The sequence below is a fragment of the Chiloscyllium plagiosum genome, unplaced genomic scaffold (assembly GCF_037043375.1).
Source record: "Chiloscyllium plagiosum isolate Xiang-an unplaced genomic scaffold, Cpla_swu_hap1 HiC_scaffold_6, whole genome shotgun sequence".
NCBI classification, from domain to species: Eukaryota; Metazoa; Chordata; class Chondrichthyes; order Orectolobiformes; family Hemiscylliidae; genus Chiloscyllium; species Chiloscyllium plagiosum.
The window spans coordinates 116,202,053-116,222,840 of NW_028270144.1; the positions used below are offsets into that span (position 1 = coordinate 116,202,053).

The following is a 20,788-nucleotide window of genomic DNA, read 5'->3' on the forward strand; positions in this document are numbered from 1 at the left end:
GGAGCAGGGAGAGAACTGGAAACAAGGAGCAGGGAGAGACTGGAAACATGGAGCAGGGAGACTAGAAACATGGAGCAGGGAGAGACTGGAAATATGGAGCAGGGACAGAGCTGGAAACATGGAGCAGGGAGAGAACTGGAAACATGGAGCAGGGAGAGAGACTGGAAACATGGAGCAGGGAGAGAACTGGAAACATGGAGCAGGGAGAGAGACTGGAAACATGGAGCAGTGAGAGACTGGAAACATGGAGCAGGGAGAACTGGAAACATGGAGCAGGGAGAATGGAAACATGGAGTAGGGAGAATGGAAACATGGAGCAGGGAGAGAACTGGAAACATGGAGCAGGGAGTGACTGGAAACATGGAGCAGGGAGACTGGAAACATGGAGCAGGGAGAGAACTGGAAACATGGAGCAGGGAGAGAACTGGAAACATGGAGCAGGGAGAGACTGGAAACATGGAGCAGGGAGACTAGAAACATGGAGCAGGGAGAGACTGGAAATATGGAGCAGGGACAGAGCTGGAAACATGGAGCAGGGAGAGAACTGGAAACATGGAGCAGGGAGAGAGACTGGAAACATGGAGCAGGGAGAGAAATGGAAACATGGAGCAGGGAGAGAGACTGGAAACATGGAGCAGTGAGAGACTGGAAACATGGAGCAGGGAGAGAACTGGAAACATGGAGCAGGGAGAGACTGGAAACATGGAGCCGGGAGAATGGAAACATGGAGCAGTGAGAGACTGGAAACATGGAGCAGGGAGAGAACTGGAAACATGGAGCAGGGAGAGACTGGAAACATGGAGCCGGGAGAATGGAAACATGGAGCAGGGAGAGAACTGGAAACATGGAGCAGGGAGACTGGAAACATAGAGCAGGGAGAGACTGGAAACATGGAGCAGGGAGAGAACTGGAAACATGGAGGAGGGAGAGAAATGGAAAAATGGATCAGGGAAAGAACTGGAAGCATGGAGCAGGGAGAGACTGGAAACATGGAGCAGGGAGAGAACTGGAAACATGGAGCAGGCAGAGACAGGAAACATGGAGTAGGGAGAGTTTGGAAACATGGAGCAGGGAGACTGGAAACATGGAGCAGGGAGTGAACTGGAAACATGGAGCAGGGAGAGACTGGAAACATGGAGCAGGGAGAGAGACTAGAAACATGGAGCAGGGAGAATGGAAACATGGAGCAGGGAGAATGGAAACATGGAGCAGGGAGAGAACTGGAAACATGGAGCAGGGAGACTGGAAACATGGAGCAGGGAGATTGGAATCATGGAGCAGGGAGAGAACTGGAAACATGGAGCAGGGAGAGAACTGGAAACATGGAGCAGGGAGAGTGGAAACATGGAGCCGGGAGTGAACTGGAAACATGGAGCAGGGAGAAGGGAAAAAAGGAGCAGGGAGAGAACTGGAAACATGGAGCCGGGAAACTGGAAACATGGAGACGGGAGAGAACTGGAAACATGGAGCAGAGAGAATGGAATCATGGAGCAGGGAGAGAACTGGAAACATGGAGCCGGGAGAGAACTGGAAACATGGAGCAGGGAGAATGGAATCATGGAGCAGGGAGGGAACTGGAAACATGGAGCAGGGAGAGAACTGGAAACATGGAGCAGAGAGAATGGAAACATGGAGCAGGGACACTGGAAACCTGGAGCTGGGAGAGAACTGGAAACATGGAGCAGGGAGACTGGAAACATGGAGCAGGGAGAATGGAATCATGGAGCAGGGAGAGAACTGGAAACATGGAGCAGGGAGAATGGAAACATGGAGCAGGGAGAATGGAAACATGGAGCAGGGAGAGAACTGGAAACATGGAGCAGGGAGAGACTGGAAACATGGAGCAGGGAGACTGGAAACATGGAGCAGGGAGAGAACTGGAAACATGGAGCAGGGAGAGAATTGGGAACATGGAGCAGGGAGACTGGAAACATGGAGCAGAGAGTCTGGAAACATGGAGTATGGAGAGAACTGGAAACATGGAGCAGGGAGAATGGAAACATGGAGCAGGGAGAGAACTGGAAACATGGAGCAGGGAGAGTGGAAACATGGAGCCGGGAGTGAACTGGAAACATGGAGCAGGGAGAAGGGAAAAAAAAGAGCAGGGAGAGAACTGGAAACATGGAGCCGGGAAACTGGAAACATGGAGACGGGAGAGAACTGGAAACATGGAGCAGAGAGAATGGAATCATGGAGCAGGGAGAGAACTGGAAACATGGAGCAGGGAGAGAACTGGAAACATGGAGCAGGGAGAGAACTGGAAACATGGAGCAGGGAGAAGGGAAAAAAAAGAGCAGGGAGAGAACTGGAAACATGGAGCCGGGAAACTGGAAACATGGAGACGGGAGAGAACTGGAAACATGGAGCAGAGAGAATGGAATCATGGAGCAGGGAGAGAACTGGAAACATGGAGCAGGGAGAGAACTGGAAACATGGAGCAGGGAGACTGGAAACATGGAGCCGGGAGAGAACTGGAAACATGGAGCAGGGAGAATGGAATCATGGAGCAGGGAGGGAACTGGAAACATGGAGCAGGGAGAGAACTGGAAACATGGAGCAGAGAGAATGGAAACATGGAGCAGGGACACTGGAAACCTGGAGCTGGGAGAGAACTGGAAACATGGAGCAGGGAGACTGGAAACATGGAGCAGGGAGAATGGAAACATGGAGCAGGGAGAGAACTGGAAACATGGAGCAGGGAGAATGGAAACATGGAGCAGGGAGAATGGAAACATGGAGCAGGGAGAGAACTGGAAACATGGAGCAGGGAGAGACTGGAAACATGGAGCAGGGAGACTGGAAGCATGGAGCAGGGAGAGAACTGGAAACATGGAGCAGGGAGAGAATTGGGAACATGGAGCAGGGAGACTGGAAACATGGAGCAGAGAGTCTGGAAACATGGAGTATGGAGAGAACTGGAAACATGGAGCAGGGAGAGAACTGGAAACATGGAGCAGGGAGACGGGAAACATGGAGCAGGGAGAGAACTGGAATCAAGGAACAGGGAGAGAACTGGAAACATGGAGCAGGGAGAGAACTGGAAACAAGGAGCAGGGAGAGACTGGAAACATGGAGCAGGGAGACTAGAAACATGGAGCAGGGAGAGACTGGAAATATGGAGCAGGGACAGAGCTGGAAACATGGAGCAGGGAGAGAACTGGAAACATGGAGCAGGGAGAGAGACTGGAAACATGGAGCAGGGAGAGAACTGGAAACATGGAGCAGGGAGAGAGACTGGAAACATGGAGCAGTGAGAGACTGGAAACATGGAGCAGGGAGAACTGGAAACATGGAGCAGGGAGAATGGAAACATGGAGTAGGGAGAATGGAAACATGGAGCAGGGAGAGAACTGGAAACATGGAGCAGGGAGTGACTGGAAACATGGAGCAGGGAGACTGGAAACATGGAGCAGGGAGAGAACTGGAAACATGGAGCAGGGAGAGAACTGGAAACATGGAGCAGGGAGAGACTGGAAACATGGAGCAGGGAGACTAGAAACATGGAGCAGGGAGAGACTGGAAATATGGAGCAGGGACAGAGCTGGAAACATGGAGCAGGGAGAGAACTGGAAACATGGAGCAGGGAGAGAGAATGGAAACATGGAGCAGGGAGAGAACTGGAAACATGGAGCAGGGAGAGAGACTGGAAACATGGAGCAGTGAGAGACTGGAAACATGGAGCAGGGAGAGAACTGGAAACATGGAGCAGGGAGAGACTGGAAACATGGAGCCGGGAGAATGGAAACATGGAGCAGGGAGAGAACTGGAAACATGGAGCAGGGAGACTGGAAACATAGAGCAGGGAGAGACTGGAAATATGGAGCATGGAGAGAACTGGAAACATGGAGCAGAGAGAGAACTGGAAACATGGAGCAGGGAGAGACTGGAAACATGGAGCAGGGAGAGAACTGGAAACATGGAGGAGGGAGAGAAATGGAAAAATGGATCAGGGAAAGAACTGGAAGCATGGAGCAGGGAGAGACTGGAAACATGGAGCAGGGAGAGAACTGGAAACATGGAGCAGGCAGAGACAGGAAACATGGAGTAGGGAGAGTTTGGAAACATGGAGCAGGGAGACTGGAAACATGGAGCAGGGAGTGAACTGGAAACATGGAGCAGGGAGAGACTGGAAACATGGAGCAGGGAGAGAGACTAGAAACATGGAGCAGGGAGAATGGAAACATGGAGCAGGGAGAGAACTGGAAAAATGGAGCAGGGAGACTGGAAACATGGAGCAGGGAGATTGGAATCATGGAGCAGGGAGAGAACTGGAAACATGGAGCAGGGAGAGAACTGGAAACATGGAGCAGGGAGAGTGGAAACATGGAGCCGGGAGTGAACTGGAAACATGGAGCAGGGAGAAGGGAAAAAAGGAGCAGGGAGAGAACTGGAAACATGGAGCCGGGAAACTGGAAACATGGAGACGGGAGAGAACTGGAAACATGGAGCAGAGAGAATGGAATCATGGAGCAGGGAGAGAACTGGAAACATGGAGCAGGGAGAGAACTGGAAACATGGAGCCGGGAGAGAACTGGAAACATGGAGCAGGGAGAATGGAATCATGGAGCAGGGAGGGAACTGGAAACATGGAGCAGGGAGAGAACTGGAAACATGGAGCAGGGAGAGACTGGAAACATGGAGCAGGGAGACTGGAAACATGGAGCAGGGAGAGAACTGGAAACATGGAGCAGGGAGAGAATTGGGAACATGGAGCAGGGAGACTGGAAACATGGAGCAGAGAGTCTGGAAACATGGAGTATGGAGAGAACTGGAAACATGGAGCAGGGAGAATGGAAACATGGAGCAGGGAAAGACTGGAAACATGGAGCAGGGAGAGACTGGAAACATGGAGCAGGGAGAGAACTGGAAACGTGGAGCAGGGAGAACTGGAAACATGCAGCAGGGAGAGACTGGAAACATGGAGCAGGGAGAATTGGGAACTTGGAGCAGGGAGTACTGGAAACATGGAGCAGGGAGAATTGGGAACATGGAGCAGGGAGAACTGGAAACATGGAGCAGGTGGAGACTGGAAACATGGAGCAGAGAGAATTGGGAACTTGGAGCAGGGAGTACTGGAAACATGGAGCAGGGAGAATTGGGAACATGGAGCAGGGAGAACTGGAAACATGGAGCAGGGAGAGAACTGGAATCTTGGAGCAGGGAGATTGGAAACATGGAGCAGGGACACTGGAAACCTGGAGCTGGGAGAGAACTGGAAACATGGAGCAGGGAGACTGGAAACATGGAGCAGGGAGAATGGAATCATGGAGCAGGGAGAGAACTGGAAACATGGAGCAGGGAGAATGGAAACATGGAGCAGGGAGAATGGAAACATGGAGCAGGGAGAGAACTGGAAACATGGAGCAGGGAGAGACTGGAAACATGGAGCAGGGAGACTGGAAACATGGAGCAGGGAGAGAACTGGAAACATGGAGCAGGGAGAGAATTGGGAACATGGAGCAGGGAGACTGGAAACATGGAGCAGAGAGTCTGGAAACATGGAGTATGGAGAGAACTGGAAACATGGAGCAGGGAGAATGGAAACATGGAGCAGGGAAAGACTGGAAACATGGAGCAGGGAGAGACTGGAAACATGGAGCAGGGAGAGAACTGGAAACGTGGAGCAGGGAGAACTGGAAACATGCAGCAGGGAGAGAACTGGAAACATGGAGCAGGTGGAGACTGGAAACATGGAGCAGAGAGAATTGGGAACTTGGAGCAGGGAGTACTGGAAACATGGAGCAGGGAGAATTGGGAACATGGAGCAGGGAGAACTGGAAACATGGAGCAGGGAGAGAACTGGAATCTTGGAGCAGGGAGATTGGAAACATGGAGCAGGGAGACTGGAAACATGGAGCAGGGAGAATTGGGAACATGGAACGGGGAGAGACTGGAAACATGGAGCAGGGAGAATTGGGAACATGGAACAGGGAGAGACTGGAAACATGGAGCAGGGAGAATGGAAACATGGAGCAGGGAGAGACTGGAAACATGGAGCAGGGAGACTGGAATCATGGAGCTGGGAGAGACTGGAAGCATGAAGCACGGAGACTGGAAACATGGAGCAGGGAGACTGGAAACATGGAGCAGGGAGAGACTGGAAACATGGAGCATGGACACTGGAAACATGGAGCAGGGAGAGACTGGAAACATGGAGCAGGGAGAGAAATGGAAACAAGGAGCAGGGAGACTGGAAACATGGAGCAGGGAGAGACTGGAAACATGGAGCAGGGAGAGCTGGAAACAAGGAGCAGGGAGAATGGAAACATGGAGCAGGGAGAGAACTGGAAACAAGGAGCAGGGAGAATAGAAACATGGAGCAGGGAGAACTGGAAACTTGGAGCAGGGAGAGAACTGGAAACAAGGAGCAGGGAGAATGGAAACATGGAGCAGGGAGAACTGGAAACATGGAGCAGGGAGAGAACTGGAAACAAGGAGCAGGGAGAATAGAAACATGGAGCAGGGAGAACTGGAAACTTGGAGCAGGGAGAGAACTGGAAACAAGGAGCAGGGAGAATGGAAACATGGAGCAGGGAGAACTGGAAACATGGAGCAGGGAGAGAACTGGAAACATGGAGCAGGGAGAGAACTGTAAACATGGAGCAGGGAGAATTGGGAGCATGGACCATGGAGACTGGAAACATGGAGCAGGGAGAGAATGGAAACATGGAGCAGGGAGAGAACTGGAAACATTGAGCAGGGAGAATTGGGAACATGGACCATGGAGACTGAAAACATGGAGCCGGGAGAGACTGGAAACATGGAGCAGGGAGAGAACTGGAATCATGGAGCAGGGAGAGAACTGGAAACATGGAGCAGGGAGACTGGAATCATGGAGCAGGGAGAGAACTGGAAACATGGAGCAGGGAGACGGGAAACATGGAGCAGGGAGAGAACTGTAAACATGGAGCAGGGAGAATTGGGAACATGGACCATGGAGACTGGAAACATGGAGCCGGGAGAGACTGGAAACATGGAGCAGGGAGAGAACTGGAATCATGGAGCAGGGAGAGAACTGGAAACATGGACCATGGAAACTGGAAACATGGAGCAGGGAGAGAACTGGAAACATGGAGCAGGGAGACTGGAAACATGGAGCAGGGAGAGAACTGGAAACATGGAGCAGGGAGACACTGGAAACATGGAGCAGGGAGAGAACTGGAAACATGGAGCAGGGAGAGACTGGAAACATGGAGTAGGGAGACTGGAAACATGGAGCAGGGAGAATGGAAACATGGAGCAGGGAGACTAGAAACATGGAGCAGGGATAGACTGGAAACATGGAGCAGGGAGAGACTGGAAACATGGAGCAGGGAGAATGGAAACATGGAACAGGGAGAGAACTGGAAACATGGAACAGGGAGAGAACTGGAAACATGGAGCAGGGAGACTGGAAACATGGAGCAGGGAGAGACTGGAAACATGGAACAGGTAGAGAACTGGAAACATGGAGCAGGGAGGACTGGAAACATGGAGCAGGGCGAGAACTGGAAACATGGAGCAGGGAGAGACTGGAAACATGGAGCAGGGAGAGACTGGAAACATGGAGCGGAGAGACTGGAAACATGGAGCATGTAGAGAACTGGAAACATGGAGCAGGGAGAGACTGGAAGCATGGAGCAGGGAGAGACTGAAAACATGTAGCAGGGAGAGAACTGGAAACATGGAGCAGGGAGAGACTGGAAGCATGGAGCAGGGAGAGACTGGAAACATGGAGCAGGGAGAATGGAAACATGGAGCAGGGAGAGAACTGGAAACATGGAGCAGGGAGAACTGGAAACATGGAGCAGGGAGAGAACTGGAAGCATGTAGCAGAGAGAGAACTGGAAACATGGAGCAGGGAGAACTGGAAACATGGAGCAGGGAGAGAACTGGAAGCATGTAGCAGAGAGAGAACTGGAAACATAGAGCAGGGAGAGACTGGAAACATGGAGCAGGGAGAGACTGGAAACATGGAGCAGGGAGACTGGAAACATGGAGCGGTGAGACTGAAAACATGCAGCAGGGAGAGAACTGGAAGCATGGAGCAGAGAGAGACTGGAAACATGGAGCAGGGAGAGAACTGGAAACATGGAGCAGGGAGAGACTGGAAACATGGAGCAGGGAGACTAGAAACATGGAGCAGGGAGAGACTGGAAACATGGAGCAGGGAGAGAACTGGAAACATGGAGCGGAGAGACTGGAAACATGGAGCAGGGAGACTGGAAACATGGAGCAGGGAGAGAACTGGAAGCATGGAGCAGAGAGACTGGAAACATGGAGCAGGGAGAGACTGGAAACATGGAGCAGGGAGAGAACTGGAAACATGGAGCGGAGAGACTGGAAACATGGAGCAGGGAGACTGGAAACATGGAGCAGGGAGAGACTGGAAACATGGAGCAGGGAGTCTGGAAACATGGAGCAGGGAGAGATTGGAAACATGGAGCAGGGCGACTGGAAACATGGAGCAGGGAGACTGGAAACATGGAGCAGAGAGAGAACTGGAAACATGGAGCGGAGAGACTGGAAACATGGAGCAGGGAGACTGGAAACATGGAGCAGGGAGAGAACTGGAAGCATGGAGCAGAGAGACTGGAAACATTGAGCAGGGAGAGACTGGAAACATGGAGCAGGGAGAGAACTGGAAACATGGAGCGGAGAGACTGGAAACATGGAGCTGGGAGACTGGAAACATGGAGCAGGGAGAGACTGGAAACATGGAGCAGGGAGTCTGGAAACATGGAGCAGGGAGAGATTGGAAACATGGAGCAGGGCGACTGGAAACATGGAGCAGAGAGAGAACTGGAAACATGGAGCGGGGAGAGACTGGAAACATGGAGCAGGGAAACTGGAAACATGGAGCAGGGAGAGACTGGAAACATGTAGCAGAGAGAGAACTGGAAACATGGAGCAGGGAGAACTGGAAACATGGAGCGTGGAGATAACTGGAAACATGGAGCAGGGAGAATGGAAACATGGAGCAGGGAGAGACTGGAAACATGGAGCAGGGAGAACTGGAAGGATGAAGCGGAGCAGAGTGACAGAAGGCTGGAGTGGAGCAAGGACAGTTGTTGCACAGGTGGACTGTTGCATGTGGTCAGTGGCTGTCAGCCTGGTCAGACCACATGTGGAAGGCCACTGCACTGATCTACTGCAATGTCATGTTTATCCGTAATCTCTTTATCTGATTGTAATGTTCATCGTTTTAACATTATTTCTTACTTTCTAACCTATAATGTGAATCACTGTAATGTTCTCTTATTTAGTTTTCTATTTTCTATTTCAGATTTATACCTAGGAACTTTGTAGCGAAGACGGCACAGTGGGAGGTGACATTGTAACTTTTCACTGTGCCCCTGTTCTTCTGTATTTGAGTACACATGACAATAAACCTAATTCTAATTCTATTACCCTGTTAACATTAACCTCCAGGCCTTCAAGCGTATATACGGAGTTTCCACTTGCGCCATCAAAGTGCAGTATTTTTGGCTGCATAATATTGTTGCTGACCTCAGAATGTTAACCTCCCAGATCGACATAAACAGATATAATGATACTACATGGGCAGAGAAAGGTAATGTTCTCAGTGATCTGATTAATTCACACCCTTCAACCAACATTACCTCAAACCAGGTCAACTCATCATTTATCTCCCACTTGGTCTGAGACAATTGACTACCACATTGCAACATTTCTGTGAATGTGAAAAATGTAATATAAGTTCAAGATTTTGCTTCACACATTATTGGAAACAAGTAACATTAATTAGACTTGAAAGTCACAAATGAATACCTCCAACTTATAAAACAGAAGATAGAAATAATTGCTCAGAGGATTGACTTAATGCAATTTCAATTATTGAATGTCACATTGAAAGCTTGTTTCAGTAATAGTCACTAAATCAACTTCAATCAATTGTTGTGATAACAGGAGGGATCACTGGACCTGAAACGTTAACTCTAATTTCTCTTCACAGATGCTGGCAGACCTGCTGAGCTTTTCCAGCAACTTCTGTTTTTGTTTCTGATTTACAATAACTGCATTTCTTTCGGTTTTTCAGTTGCAATAACCTATCTGGTTCAGAAATGCCCTTTAGGGAAGGTAAACAGCAATTCTTATCTGGTCCAGCCTAGGGTCTCTCTATGCTGATAGCAAAATATTGACTTTCAACTTCCCTCTGTAATGGCCTCATGTTGAATTACAGTTAGAGTTTGGCAACAAATGCTGACCTTGTCAGTGATGCCCACATTTGTGACAAAAAGTTATTTGTAATGATTTGTTTTTTTGAAGAAAGTTTGTAAGGGAGAGGTGCTGACTTGGCTACTGAAGATGTTATGGAGTTATAGAGTTGTACAGCACAGAAACAGACCCTTCAGTTCAACTTGTCCATGCCGACCTGCCTTAAGTAAACAGCTAGTGAGGTCTTTAGTTTTTTTTTTAAATTTGGAACAATGGAAACAGCCTGGATGGGTGTGACAAGCTCTCACAGATCCAGATTTCTAGATTTTAGTTAACTCAGTAACATCAGAAGCCTTCTGGGGTCTGAAAAGAGTTGGAGGCTTCAGTTAATTGGCTGCTATTCTCTCTGAACCTTCTCTTGATGTTTTTCCTTCGGGATTGGAGAACTGCATGTAAGAATCTGTGTCTAAATTTGCCTTTTTGCCAAGGGGCGTGTTTATGGAATGTTATTATATTGTAACAGTTAAGTAGTAATAATTAATAGTAATGGGTGCTGTATTTATTATTGAGTTAGGTTTTCCAATAGTTAAGTTATTCCAAATTCCTCTTTCTTTTGTTTGCATTTTAACTATAATACTTAAATAAATTCTGTTTTGCTTAATATTGAGTAGTTTGACCAGTCACATTTTATCTGGAACACAACACTTCACATTTACCTTTAAAATAAGAAAATGTTAGGGTCTATGCTACCTTCTTAAAATATTTGAAGGGGTCTGGTCTGGTCTGGTCTACCAAATGAAAGAATATGGAAAATAATAAAAAAAAGGACAGATTAATGATCCAGGTCCTCATGTTTACAGGTGAAGTCAAAGTGAGTGGAGAGTCAATGCCTGGAACTAAAGGAGATTTGAATAACTGAGGTTAGCTAAACAAGTAGTGGGTTAGGATTCAACACAACTGAGTCTAAAGTAAAAAGATTTGGTGGTAAATATTTATGGATGATACAACATTTGGGAGTGTTATAAACTGTAAAGAGGACATAACATATACGAAGATATTGGTGGAGTGGGCAGATAGATGGCAGACGAAGTTCAATGCAGAAAAATGTGAGGTGATACATTTTGGAAGAAAGGAAATAGAGAATGGAACCAAGAGACATGTGCACAAGACACTAATGTGGCTGGTTAGATGGAGACACCAGTCAATATAATATAGTGTATCATAAGTTTTATTTGTAGGGTATAGAGCAGGGTGGTTGTGCTGAAACTGTATAAAACACTATTTAATGCTCTACTGGAAGATTATGTACAGGGATTTAGACAGAGCAAATTGGGGAAAAATGTTTCTGCTGATAAATAGATTGGGAATGAGAGAGTATAGATATCAGGCCATTTACAAAAGAAGCAAATGTGATGTCAGACAAATATTTTAACATAATTTGTGGTTTGGGTCTGGAATGGACTGCTTAGAACTGCAATCGACAGGTTCAACTGAGGCATTGAAGAGGACATTACAGGTGATTATTTGAGTGGAAGCAATATTCAGCGTTTGGGGTAAAAGGCAGGAGAATGGCACTCAGTCAGAATGCTCATTCAGTGAATCATAGAATCCCTGCAGTGTGGAAGCAGGCCATTCGGCCCAACAAATCCACACTGAACCTCAGAAGAGCATTCCACTCAGACCCAAATCCCTATCCTAGTCCTGTCACCCTACACTTATCCACCTAGCCTGCACATCCTTGAACACTTTGAGCAAGTTAGCATGGCCAATCCACCTGACCTGTACATCTTTGGACTGTGGGAGGAAACCGGAGCACCTGGAGGAAACCCACGCAGGCACGAGGAGAATGTGCAAACTCTGCACAGACAGTCACTGAGGCTGGAATTAAATCCAGGTCGCTGGCGCTATAAGACTGCAGTGCTAACCACTGTTCTGTACTGTTTGCTATACATTCTATGTTCTTTGACACCGTGGTGAAGACATGTTGGCCTGAATGACCTAATTTTGCACTGTAACAATTCTGTGATTTAACATGTGATGGAATTGTGGATCGAACAACAAGTGGATCCTTCTCAGTAAAGAGAAGACTTTGTTTGCAGATTCCCAGTAAAGAACTTGATAGATAGTTTTGAAAGGGAGCTTAGATGGAATTTCCTACCTTGCACTGTTATTAAGAGTTGTATTAAGTCGCTAGGAGTACATACATTTTTATCAGTGGCTACTAATGTTGAATTGCAATTAGGATGTGATACTGAAAATGTTTATAACTTTCTCCTCAAACCATTTATTTTTGTTATTTATCATTTAACAGCCGACCTTAATCCGCCGACCAACCTCACGATTGTGGATAGACAGCTTGGGGAAGTGACAATTTCTTGGAATGATGGCCTCAGTGAAATCATAAAGCAGCATAGATGCATTAGATATCCATTTGAATACAAGTACTTTGATTCTCACACTTGGCAAGAAGTAAGATTTAGATATTTTCTCTCCGTGTCAAAATCTAATTCCAACATGCTGTAGTTTATTACGAACTTTCACTTGGGAGCAAAACAGGAATGTGGTTATGGAGAATTCGCTTTCTGCGCTTCCCAGAAATGCTCCTGTCTCCCTTTAAGAGATTGATGGCCAATAATTGTGAAACGTCTGCAGATGCTACATTTAATTGGCAGGGAAAAAAGATATAGCATTTTAGTCTTTAATATTTCTTGCCCTTTCTGGGCAAACACAACTGAGTTTGGAAATTCAGAAGCATGAAGGAATCCATGCTGTCAATGTGGTCTCCTCTATATTGCAGAGACAAAATGCCGACTGGGTGATCGCTTTGCTGAGCACCTTCGGTCTGGACGCAATCAGATCCCGGGCCTTCCCGTTCCTTGCCACTTGAACACACAATCCTGCTCCCATGCCCACATGTCTGTCCTGGGCCTGCTGCGATGTTCCAGTGAAGCTCAACGCAAACTGGAGGAACAGCATCTCATCTTCCGACGAGGCACGTTACAGCCTGCCGGTCTCAACATTGAGTTCAACAACTTCAGATGATTATCCCATCTCGACCCCTCTGTTTTCATTCTGCTCTGTAATTTTATTTCATTTATTTTATATTTTTAAAGTTTTTTTCACTGTTCTGTACCTCTTATTTCTTGATTGTCTCTCTTTCTCTCGTTCCCCACTCTCTCATCACCTTTTCCCTCTCCTCTTCCCCCTTTGCTACCCTTCTCCCCTGTTTTCCATTTTGCCTCTGTTTCACCCATCCCCCCCATATTTTGTCACACAGCACTGGCTTCAGCCTTGGTCATTCACAGCTCCTAACCTCCCTATAATCTCTCTATACACTGTCATTATCACCCCTTAATTGCTACCTTTGCTTCTGGAGCCATGACTCACCTTCTCTCAGCCTCGTATAAATACCTCCCTATTCCTCCCAATTTTTTAACTTTGACAAAGGGTCAGTTAGACTCGAAATGTCAGCTCTTTTCTCTCCTTACAGATGCTGCCAGACCTGCTGAGATTTTCCAGCATTTTCTCTTTTGGTTTCAGATTCTAGCATCCGCAGTAATTTGCTTTTATCCCATGCTGTCAGGGTTATTTTATGTCCCAGCTACCACTACCCAGGAATGATGCAGGCACAATGTCAATAAGACAAAGGTAAAAATCACACAACATCAGCTTATCGTCCTACGGGTTTAATTAGAAGCACTAACTTTTTGAGCAGCGCTCCAAAAGCTAGTGCTTCCAAAAAAAAAACCTGTTGGACTATAACCTGGTGTTGTGTCACTTTTACCGTTGTACACCCCAGTCCAACACCGGCACCTCCAAAATATGACAAAGGGTCAGCCATAGTGTCATGTTACATAGTTTTATCACATAGTTACACTGGTCAGCCATAAAGCTGTGAGGATAATCACTTTAACCTCAGTAATGGGGAAGCATTTCAACACTAACATTTGGGATAAAATTAAGCATCATTTTAGCAAACTCGGATGAGTGAACAAAATCAAGTGTAAATTATATATGGACAGATTGTGTTTAATAAACCTGACTGAGTTTTTTGAGGCGGTCACAGAGAGGGCAGATGAGAGTAATGCAGCAATGTGATGGACATGGGCATTTGATAATGGCAAAAAATTGCTGGAATGTGTTGAAAAGTACAAGATGAAATGGAATGTGGACAACATGTGAAATGAATGACAGCGAAGTAAAATAAAATAATGGATAACATTCTGAAGGCTCTAGAATTATTGATGTTCAAATTTATTAAAGATGACAAGACAGACTGAGAGAGCAGTTAATCAAGCCTACATGACCATAGAGTTTCAGATGTGGTCTGTAAAAGCAAGGACATTATGACAAACCTTTATATATCCAGAATAAATACAACACCTATTTTGTCGAATGGATTCCCAATAAAGTTAAGGTGGATGTTGGTAACATCACACTTCAAGATATCTGCCACCTTTATTTGCAGCATTACAGCTATGCAGGATCTGTTTAAACACATCTCTGAATAGTTTACTGCCATGTTAAAGCATAAAGCAATGGTACACTGGATGAGATGGAGCTTACTTAGGCTGAGAGCAACATGAATGGCCTAGTTTCTGAGTCCCAACAATATCAGGACACTAGAATTGGAGATGAAGGTGAATTTGAAAAAGAGGGTGAGGAAGAGGCTGCATAAATAGAATTGCATGTTTTGAATTTTTAAACATGTTTTCTTTGTTGCATTAAGACCTGTTTCTGAAGTTTGTCTTGTTTCCTGTTCTGTGGTTTCATATTTTCTGATTCGTTTTAACTACTGGTTTTGTTTTGAATAAAAATTGTTGACAGTAATTTTAAAAAAAATGGTTCACCCACATCAGGAGAATGTGGTCCAGTTCTGAGTAGCACACTACATAAAGGTATGACAGGATTAAGGAAAAGATTTAAGGAATTGTTCCAGTGATGAAGAAGTTTGGTAATGTGGATAGATTGGAGAAATAAGTCTACTCTCTTTGGGGAGAATCTCCTTCAGTACAAGCTGAAAAGCCCGGTTAGGGTGGGGAGAGCTGAAAATGTGTTTCTGGAAAAGCGCAGCAGGTCAGGCAGCATCCAAGGAACAGGAGAATCGACGTTTCGGGCATAAGCCCTTCTTCAGGAAGAGACAAACTGTTCTTAAAAGGTTCAACAATCATGAACTAGAGATTCAAGGTGATTGATTTAAAAAAAAACTGATGAAATGAGAGTTCTTTTGAATCCATTGAGTGGTTAGAATGCGAACTGCACAGGCTGAGGGTGTGGTGGTGGGAAGTCTAATCGTGCCTTCAAGAGAGAATTGGATCTTTGTCTGAATAGAAAAGAAAAATTGCAAGGCTACTGAAAAAAGATGACACGAGAGAGGGAGAATTGCTATGGTAAAGAGTTGGCACAGACACAATGGATCGAAGTGCTGTAATCATTCTATTCTACAATCATATAATAACTGAGGTCCAGCTCAAGTTCAAATCACCACTTGTGTTTCTCTAAAGCCAGTACTGACAATCATGGAGATGCACGGTCTCCCCATTGTTTAACTTTAGAGGACTGTGACACCCTTATAAAATGCAACCTACGCCTTGAACTATTTAGCAAAGTGTAGGAACACAATGAAAATGTGACTGATTGGATGACTTCAAACAACAGTAATTACACAAATTGTTCTAACTTCTATCATAGGATTCCAGGCTTCTGCAACCAGAATATATGAAAAGATTTGAATTGCACAGGGGTGTTTACATACGAGTTAAAAATGTGCTTCTGGATGAACACAAAAGAACAATAAAAGAAAGCAACTGGACAGTAATGGACATTCAACCACCACCTGGTATGGGGGTGGGGAGGGGGGTGCAGATTTGTGTATTGTGTATGTGTGTGTTTGAGAGAGAGAGAAAACGTGAGTGTGTGTCTATGTATGCTTGGTAAAGTGTGTATGCGAGTGTGACGGATTATATGTGTGTGTGTTTGTTAGTGTGTTTATGTGTGTGTGTCTGAGAGAGAGCGTGTGTATGAGAGAGGGTCTGTGTGAGTGTGTTTGTGAGTGAGAGTGTGCGTATATGTGTTCATGTGTGTGAGTATGTGTGTCAGAGTGTATAGTGTATTGGGGTCACCTGTAGTGTGATATGAATCCAATATCCTGGTTGAGGCCTTCCTCATGAACTTGGCTATCAGCCTCTGCTGGAACAGTGTCAGTGAAACTTAGATTGCACCAGAAATGTGGGCTGGAATCTTGGCGATTTTTAAATGATTCTGGAATCATTCTAACTCTCAGAAAATTTGGGCCAGAGTCATTACATAGCAGAAAGAAGTCCTTTGAGTCCATGCCAGTTCTCGAGAGAACAATTCATGTTTTATTTTTCATTACTCCCCATCCCTCTAAGTTTATTTCCTTGTTTAAAAATGTTATTAATTTTGTTACGACACTGTGGTGAACCCTCCTGGTAATTAAACCAAACATCCAGAAAAGCTCACCTTGTCTCATAATCTGTTAAAATATGGGTGACAGAGAATTCCTAAATTCCACTATTTTAAGAAAATAACATCAACTTATTTTTTAACTCTAAAAGTGAACATTAAACAATTATTCACAACTCTAAGCCTCCCTTTCTCTTAACTTATTAGTTGCCACCAACTCTATACAATATGCTGTTCCAATAAGAAACTTATTAAAATTACATCAACTTAATTTCAAAACCACCCATCTGCTGTCATCTTCTGTGTCTTTCATCTTTCATTTGAAGATCTCCCAGGGTCATCTTCTTTCTTTTTACTGCTAGTATGTTTCATATAAGAAAGGTACCTTTAATACAGATTGCCTCCTAATCTCATGGGAAGCAAGGTGTTAGCTATCTATGCATTTCTGTCTCAACGGCAGTTGCTCTCTGACCAATTTTCAAAATGTTTGCATTTTACACTTTCGCAACATCGGATCGTCTCATTGGTTCGATGTTGGCAAAACAATAAATTCAAACTCAATTGGGTTTTAGCATCCTGGGGTATAATTTAAATTGATTGGTTAAATTCAAATTGCTCTCAGAACAGCAGCTAAAACTCTGGAATCCATTTCACTGCCAAATGTTACATTTTTTCAATTTTCCAGTACACACTGGGATTGTCATCTAGTCAGGTGCTTGTAAGCTCTCAGTTCAGACAGCATTTGCTCTCTCTTAAAGGTACAGTACATACCTTAACTTCATAATCATTTTAATCTTCAATATTTTCATTAAAAATTTATAATTATTCATCATCTCCATTTTTAGCACCTTTGAAGGCATTACACGCCAGATGATTATTTCCTCGCATTCCCACACCCTTTCTCACTTCTCCAAAGCTTTAATTATGTCCCTTAATCCAACTACCATTAGTTAATAAGAACAACTGTACTTCATCTGTTTTACCTGACACTGCCAAAAGATTACCCAACTCTCTCTAATCTCCCCTCAATCTGCTTTACTCTGAGGAGAATAAGCCCAGCCTCTTCAACCTAACTTTCCATCATCACTGGAACTACTCTGGTAAATCTCCTTAACACTTTCTTAAGGATCCTTCTAAGTTGTGGCGAGCTAGTTAAGAATATGTTGATGTGGTCAAAGCTGAGCTTTCCAAGGGTTTATCTTTGCTTTTGTACACAGCCCTTTATTTATTAAGTCCAAGGTCCTTTCTGCTTTTCCAACCGCTCTCTCAATAAGTCCTGCCACCATTAAAGATCAAAGTACTTGGACCACATGGAACCACAATTGTGGAATATAACATGAGACTGGAACACATGGACAGCCAAAGATCATGAAACAGGGATTCTTCTTCCACTGGCATCAGGTCATTACAAATATGAAATTAAAAATAAATGTCAAATGATTCACGTGAAATGAGCCTGAGGAAAACCTTTGATGTCTGTCCTTCTTCCATTTCCTGTCAGCTATATTGACACAAATGCACCCATTTCTCCCATGCGAGAGTCTGTTTCACTGCCCCAGCTCCCCTCCCTAATGATCACCACCAGCTAGAATCAGTCCTGGTGAACTGCTCATTGACCTTGCTCAGGTCCTCTCTCACCATTGCCACCTACTGTTGGAGGTCTGTTACGTTAAGAAAGCTTCGCACAGCCTTTTCCAAGGCAATAAATGTTGTCCTTGGTTGTAGAACATCATTCCAAGGTCCATATTTTTAAAAATACGTACCTTGTAAAAGCTGGGATTAGAGGGAAATCTATATTAAAGTTTACTTTAAAGCTGAGACCAGTGCATTTTCACTCAACATTGCAGTTACGTGTGTTAGATTTAATTTTGAAAGAAAATATCTCTGACAACAATATGTTTAAAAAAAATTTTGTCAACTAAAAATATTTCACCGAGCCCCGGACATAAGAAATGATTTAACTAATATCCTGTTTGTATCATGCAGGTGATCAAGAAACATTGGCTTTCAATTTCTCATGTGTTCTCTATAATCATTCAACCATGAATTGTACATGGAACAGTGGCAGGCAAGCAGCAAATGACACACAATATAAAATGTATTACAGGTAAGCTCAATTAGGTCTTATCTCAATTTTAAGTGAGTGTTCCTTTATTCCGCAACTGTACCTTCTGGAAAAGATTCTTTCCATAGTGTAAACTTCTCGGCATCTTCCCTGTCAGAAACCCTCAGGATCATATGTATTTCAATAATTTGCTTGTTTAAATTAAAGTGAATAAAGATCTAATTGATATTCTGGGTCTGTACTCAATGGAGATTAGAAGGATGAGGGGGAGTTTCATTAACGCTTGTGGAATACTAGGAGGGTTGGATAAAGTGGGCATGGAGAAGATGTTTATTCATAGGAGAGAGCAGAATCCTAGAGTATAGCATCAGAGTAAAGGGACAAGCCTTTAGAAGTGAGTTGTGGAGGAGTTTCTTTAGGCAGAGAATGGTTAATCTGTGGAACTCATTGCCACAGAAGGCTGTGGAGGCCTTTGAATGTATTTAAGACAGAGATAGATAAGCTGTTGATTATTAAAGGGATGAAAGGTTGTGGGAATAAGACAAGTGAATGGGGTTGAGGAACATATCAGCCATGATTGAATGGCTGACCAGACTCGATGAGCCACAAATAGCAGAATTCTGCTCCAATATCTTCTGGTGCTATGATCTAAGCATCAAATGTGAGTACATAATAAGTTAAGACATCTTCAAATCCATTGCTAAGGTGTTTACATTAAAGACAAACATTTTCCCTTTAAGACAGAATGATGTAACTCTGCAGTGTACTCATTATATGGATGTCGATGGGAAAAAGGGATGCCACATTGAACCAGGCACAGTTGATGTCGAGGAGAACATTCTGATATGTGTCAATGGATCGAATAGTTCAAGAACGATTCAACAATATTATACAGAATTTGACCCACAGGAATATGGTACTCACCTGCTCTTTTCTAAGTGCAGTGTTTAAGTTTTGTCAAATGTTGCGTTGCTCAATGCATTAAAGGTTGAATTGATTGTGAATAGCTTTGTGTTCTTAACTTTCAGAGGTTTACAACCCACCAGTAAACCTTGAGGTTTTGCCAAACCTGACAGTGAAGTGGGACATGCCTCCCGCCTATGATATTAATATTCATTGCTTTGCGTTTGAACTGAACGTCACCGATCTGGATCAGGGTAGAACTGAGGTAAAGTTCACTCTCTGAATTGCTAACCTTTGAAATATTTTTAAATCCACCATTGTTTGCAGATGGTTTAAGTAGAGATTACAGGTGTAATGCCCTGATTGCATAAAGAGAAATCTGATTTCATAATATTAACCTGTCCACTATCTACAAGGCATAAATCAGGAGTGTGATGGGATACTCCTCACTTGTCTGGATGGGTGCAGCTCCATCAAAACTTAAGAAGCTTGACACCGTCCAGGACAAGGCAGTCTGCTTGATTGGTGCCACATCCACAACATCCACTCCCTCCACCACCGATGCTCAGTCGTAGCAATGTGTGCTATCTACTTAGAGTCATACAGCGCGGAAACAGACCCTTCGGTCCAAGCAGTCCATGCTGAATATAATCTCAAACTAAACTATTCCCATCAGTTCTGCTCTTGGCCCATATCCCTCCAAATCTTTCCTATTTATGCACCTAGCCAAATGTCGTTTTGACGTTGTAAGTGTACCCATGTCCACCACTTCCTCAGGCAGTTCATTTCACATGTGAGCCACTCTTTGTGTAAAACACTTACCTCATGTCTTATTGAACCTCTCTCCTCTCATCTTACAAATATGCTCCATCATCTTGAAATCCACCATCCTAACAAAAAGACAACTGCCACTAACTCTGTCTATCCCCTTCATTATTTATAAACATCTATTAGGTTGCCTGTCAATCTCCTATACTCCAGTGAAAAAAGTTCTAGTCTATCCAGCCTTTCTTTATAACTCAAACCTTCCATACCTGGTAACATCCTGGTAAATCTCTTCTGATACATGCTACATTGCAGAAATTCACCAAAGATCCTTAGTCGTTACCTTCCAAACCCACAACCACTTCCATCTAGAAGGACGACTGCAGCAGATACATGGGAATACCACCAGCTGCAAGTTCCCCTCCAAGTCAGTCATCATCCTGACTTGGAAATATATCACCATTGTTTCAC

At 44.8% G+C, this 20,788-nt stretch overlaps 1 protein-coding gene across 3 annotated transcripts in view; it reads left to right on the forward strand.

The window, feature by feature from the left end:
- Positions 1-20,788, forward strand: part of LOC122550911 (interleukin-13 receptor subunit alpha-2-like) — a 62,201-nt gene that overhangs the window by 25,219 nt on the left and 16,194 nt on the right. For all 3 annotated transcript variants that reach the window (XM_087988378.1, XM_043692340.2, XM_087988377.1), the window contains 5 exons: positions 12,470-12,627; positions 15,850-15,997; positions 18,571-18,691; positions 19,390-19,565; positions 19,678-19,817. In XM_087988378.1, coding sequence (XP_087844504.1) covers positions 12,470-12,627; positions 15,850-15,997; positions 18,571-18,691; positions 19,390-19,565; positions 19,678-19,817 — 743 coding nt within the window. The remainder of the gene's footprint in view (positions 1-12,469; positions 12,628-15,849; positions 15,998-18,570; positions 18,692-19,389; positions 19,566-19,677; positions 19,818-20,788) is intronic.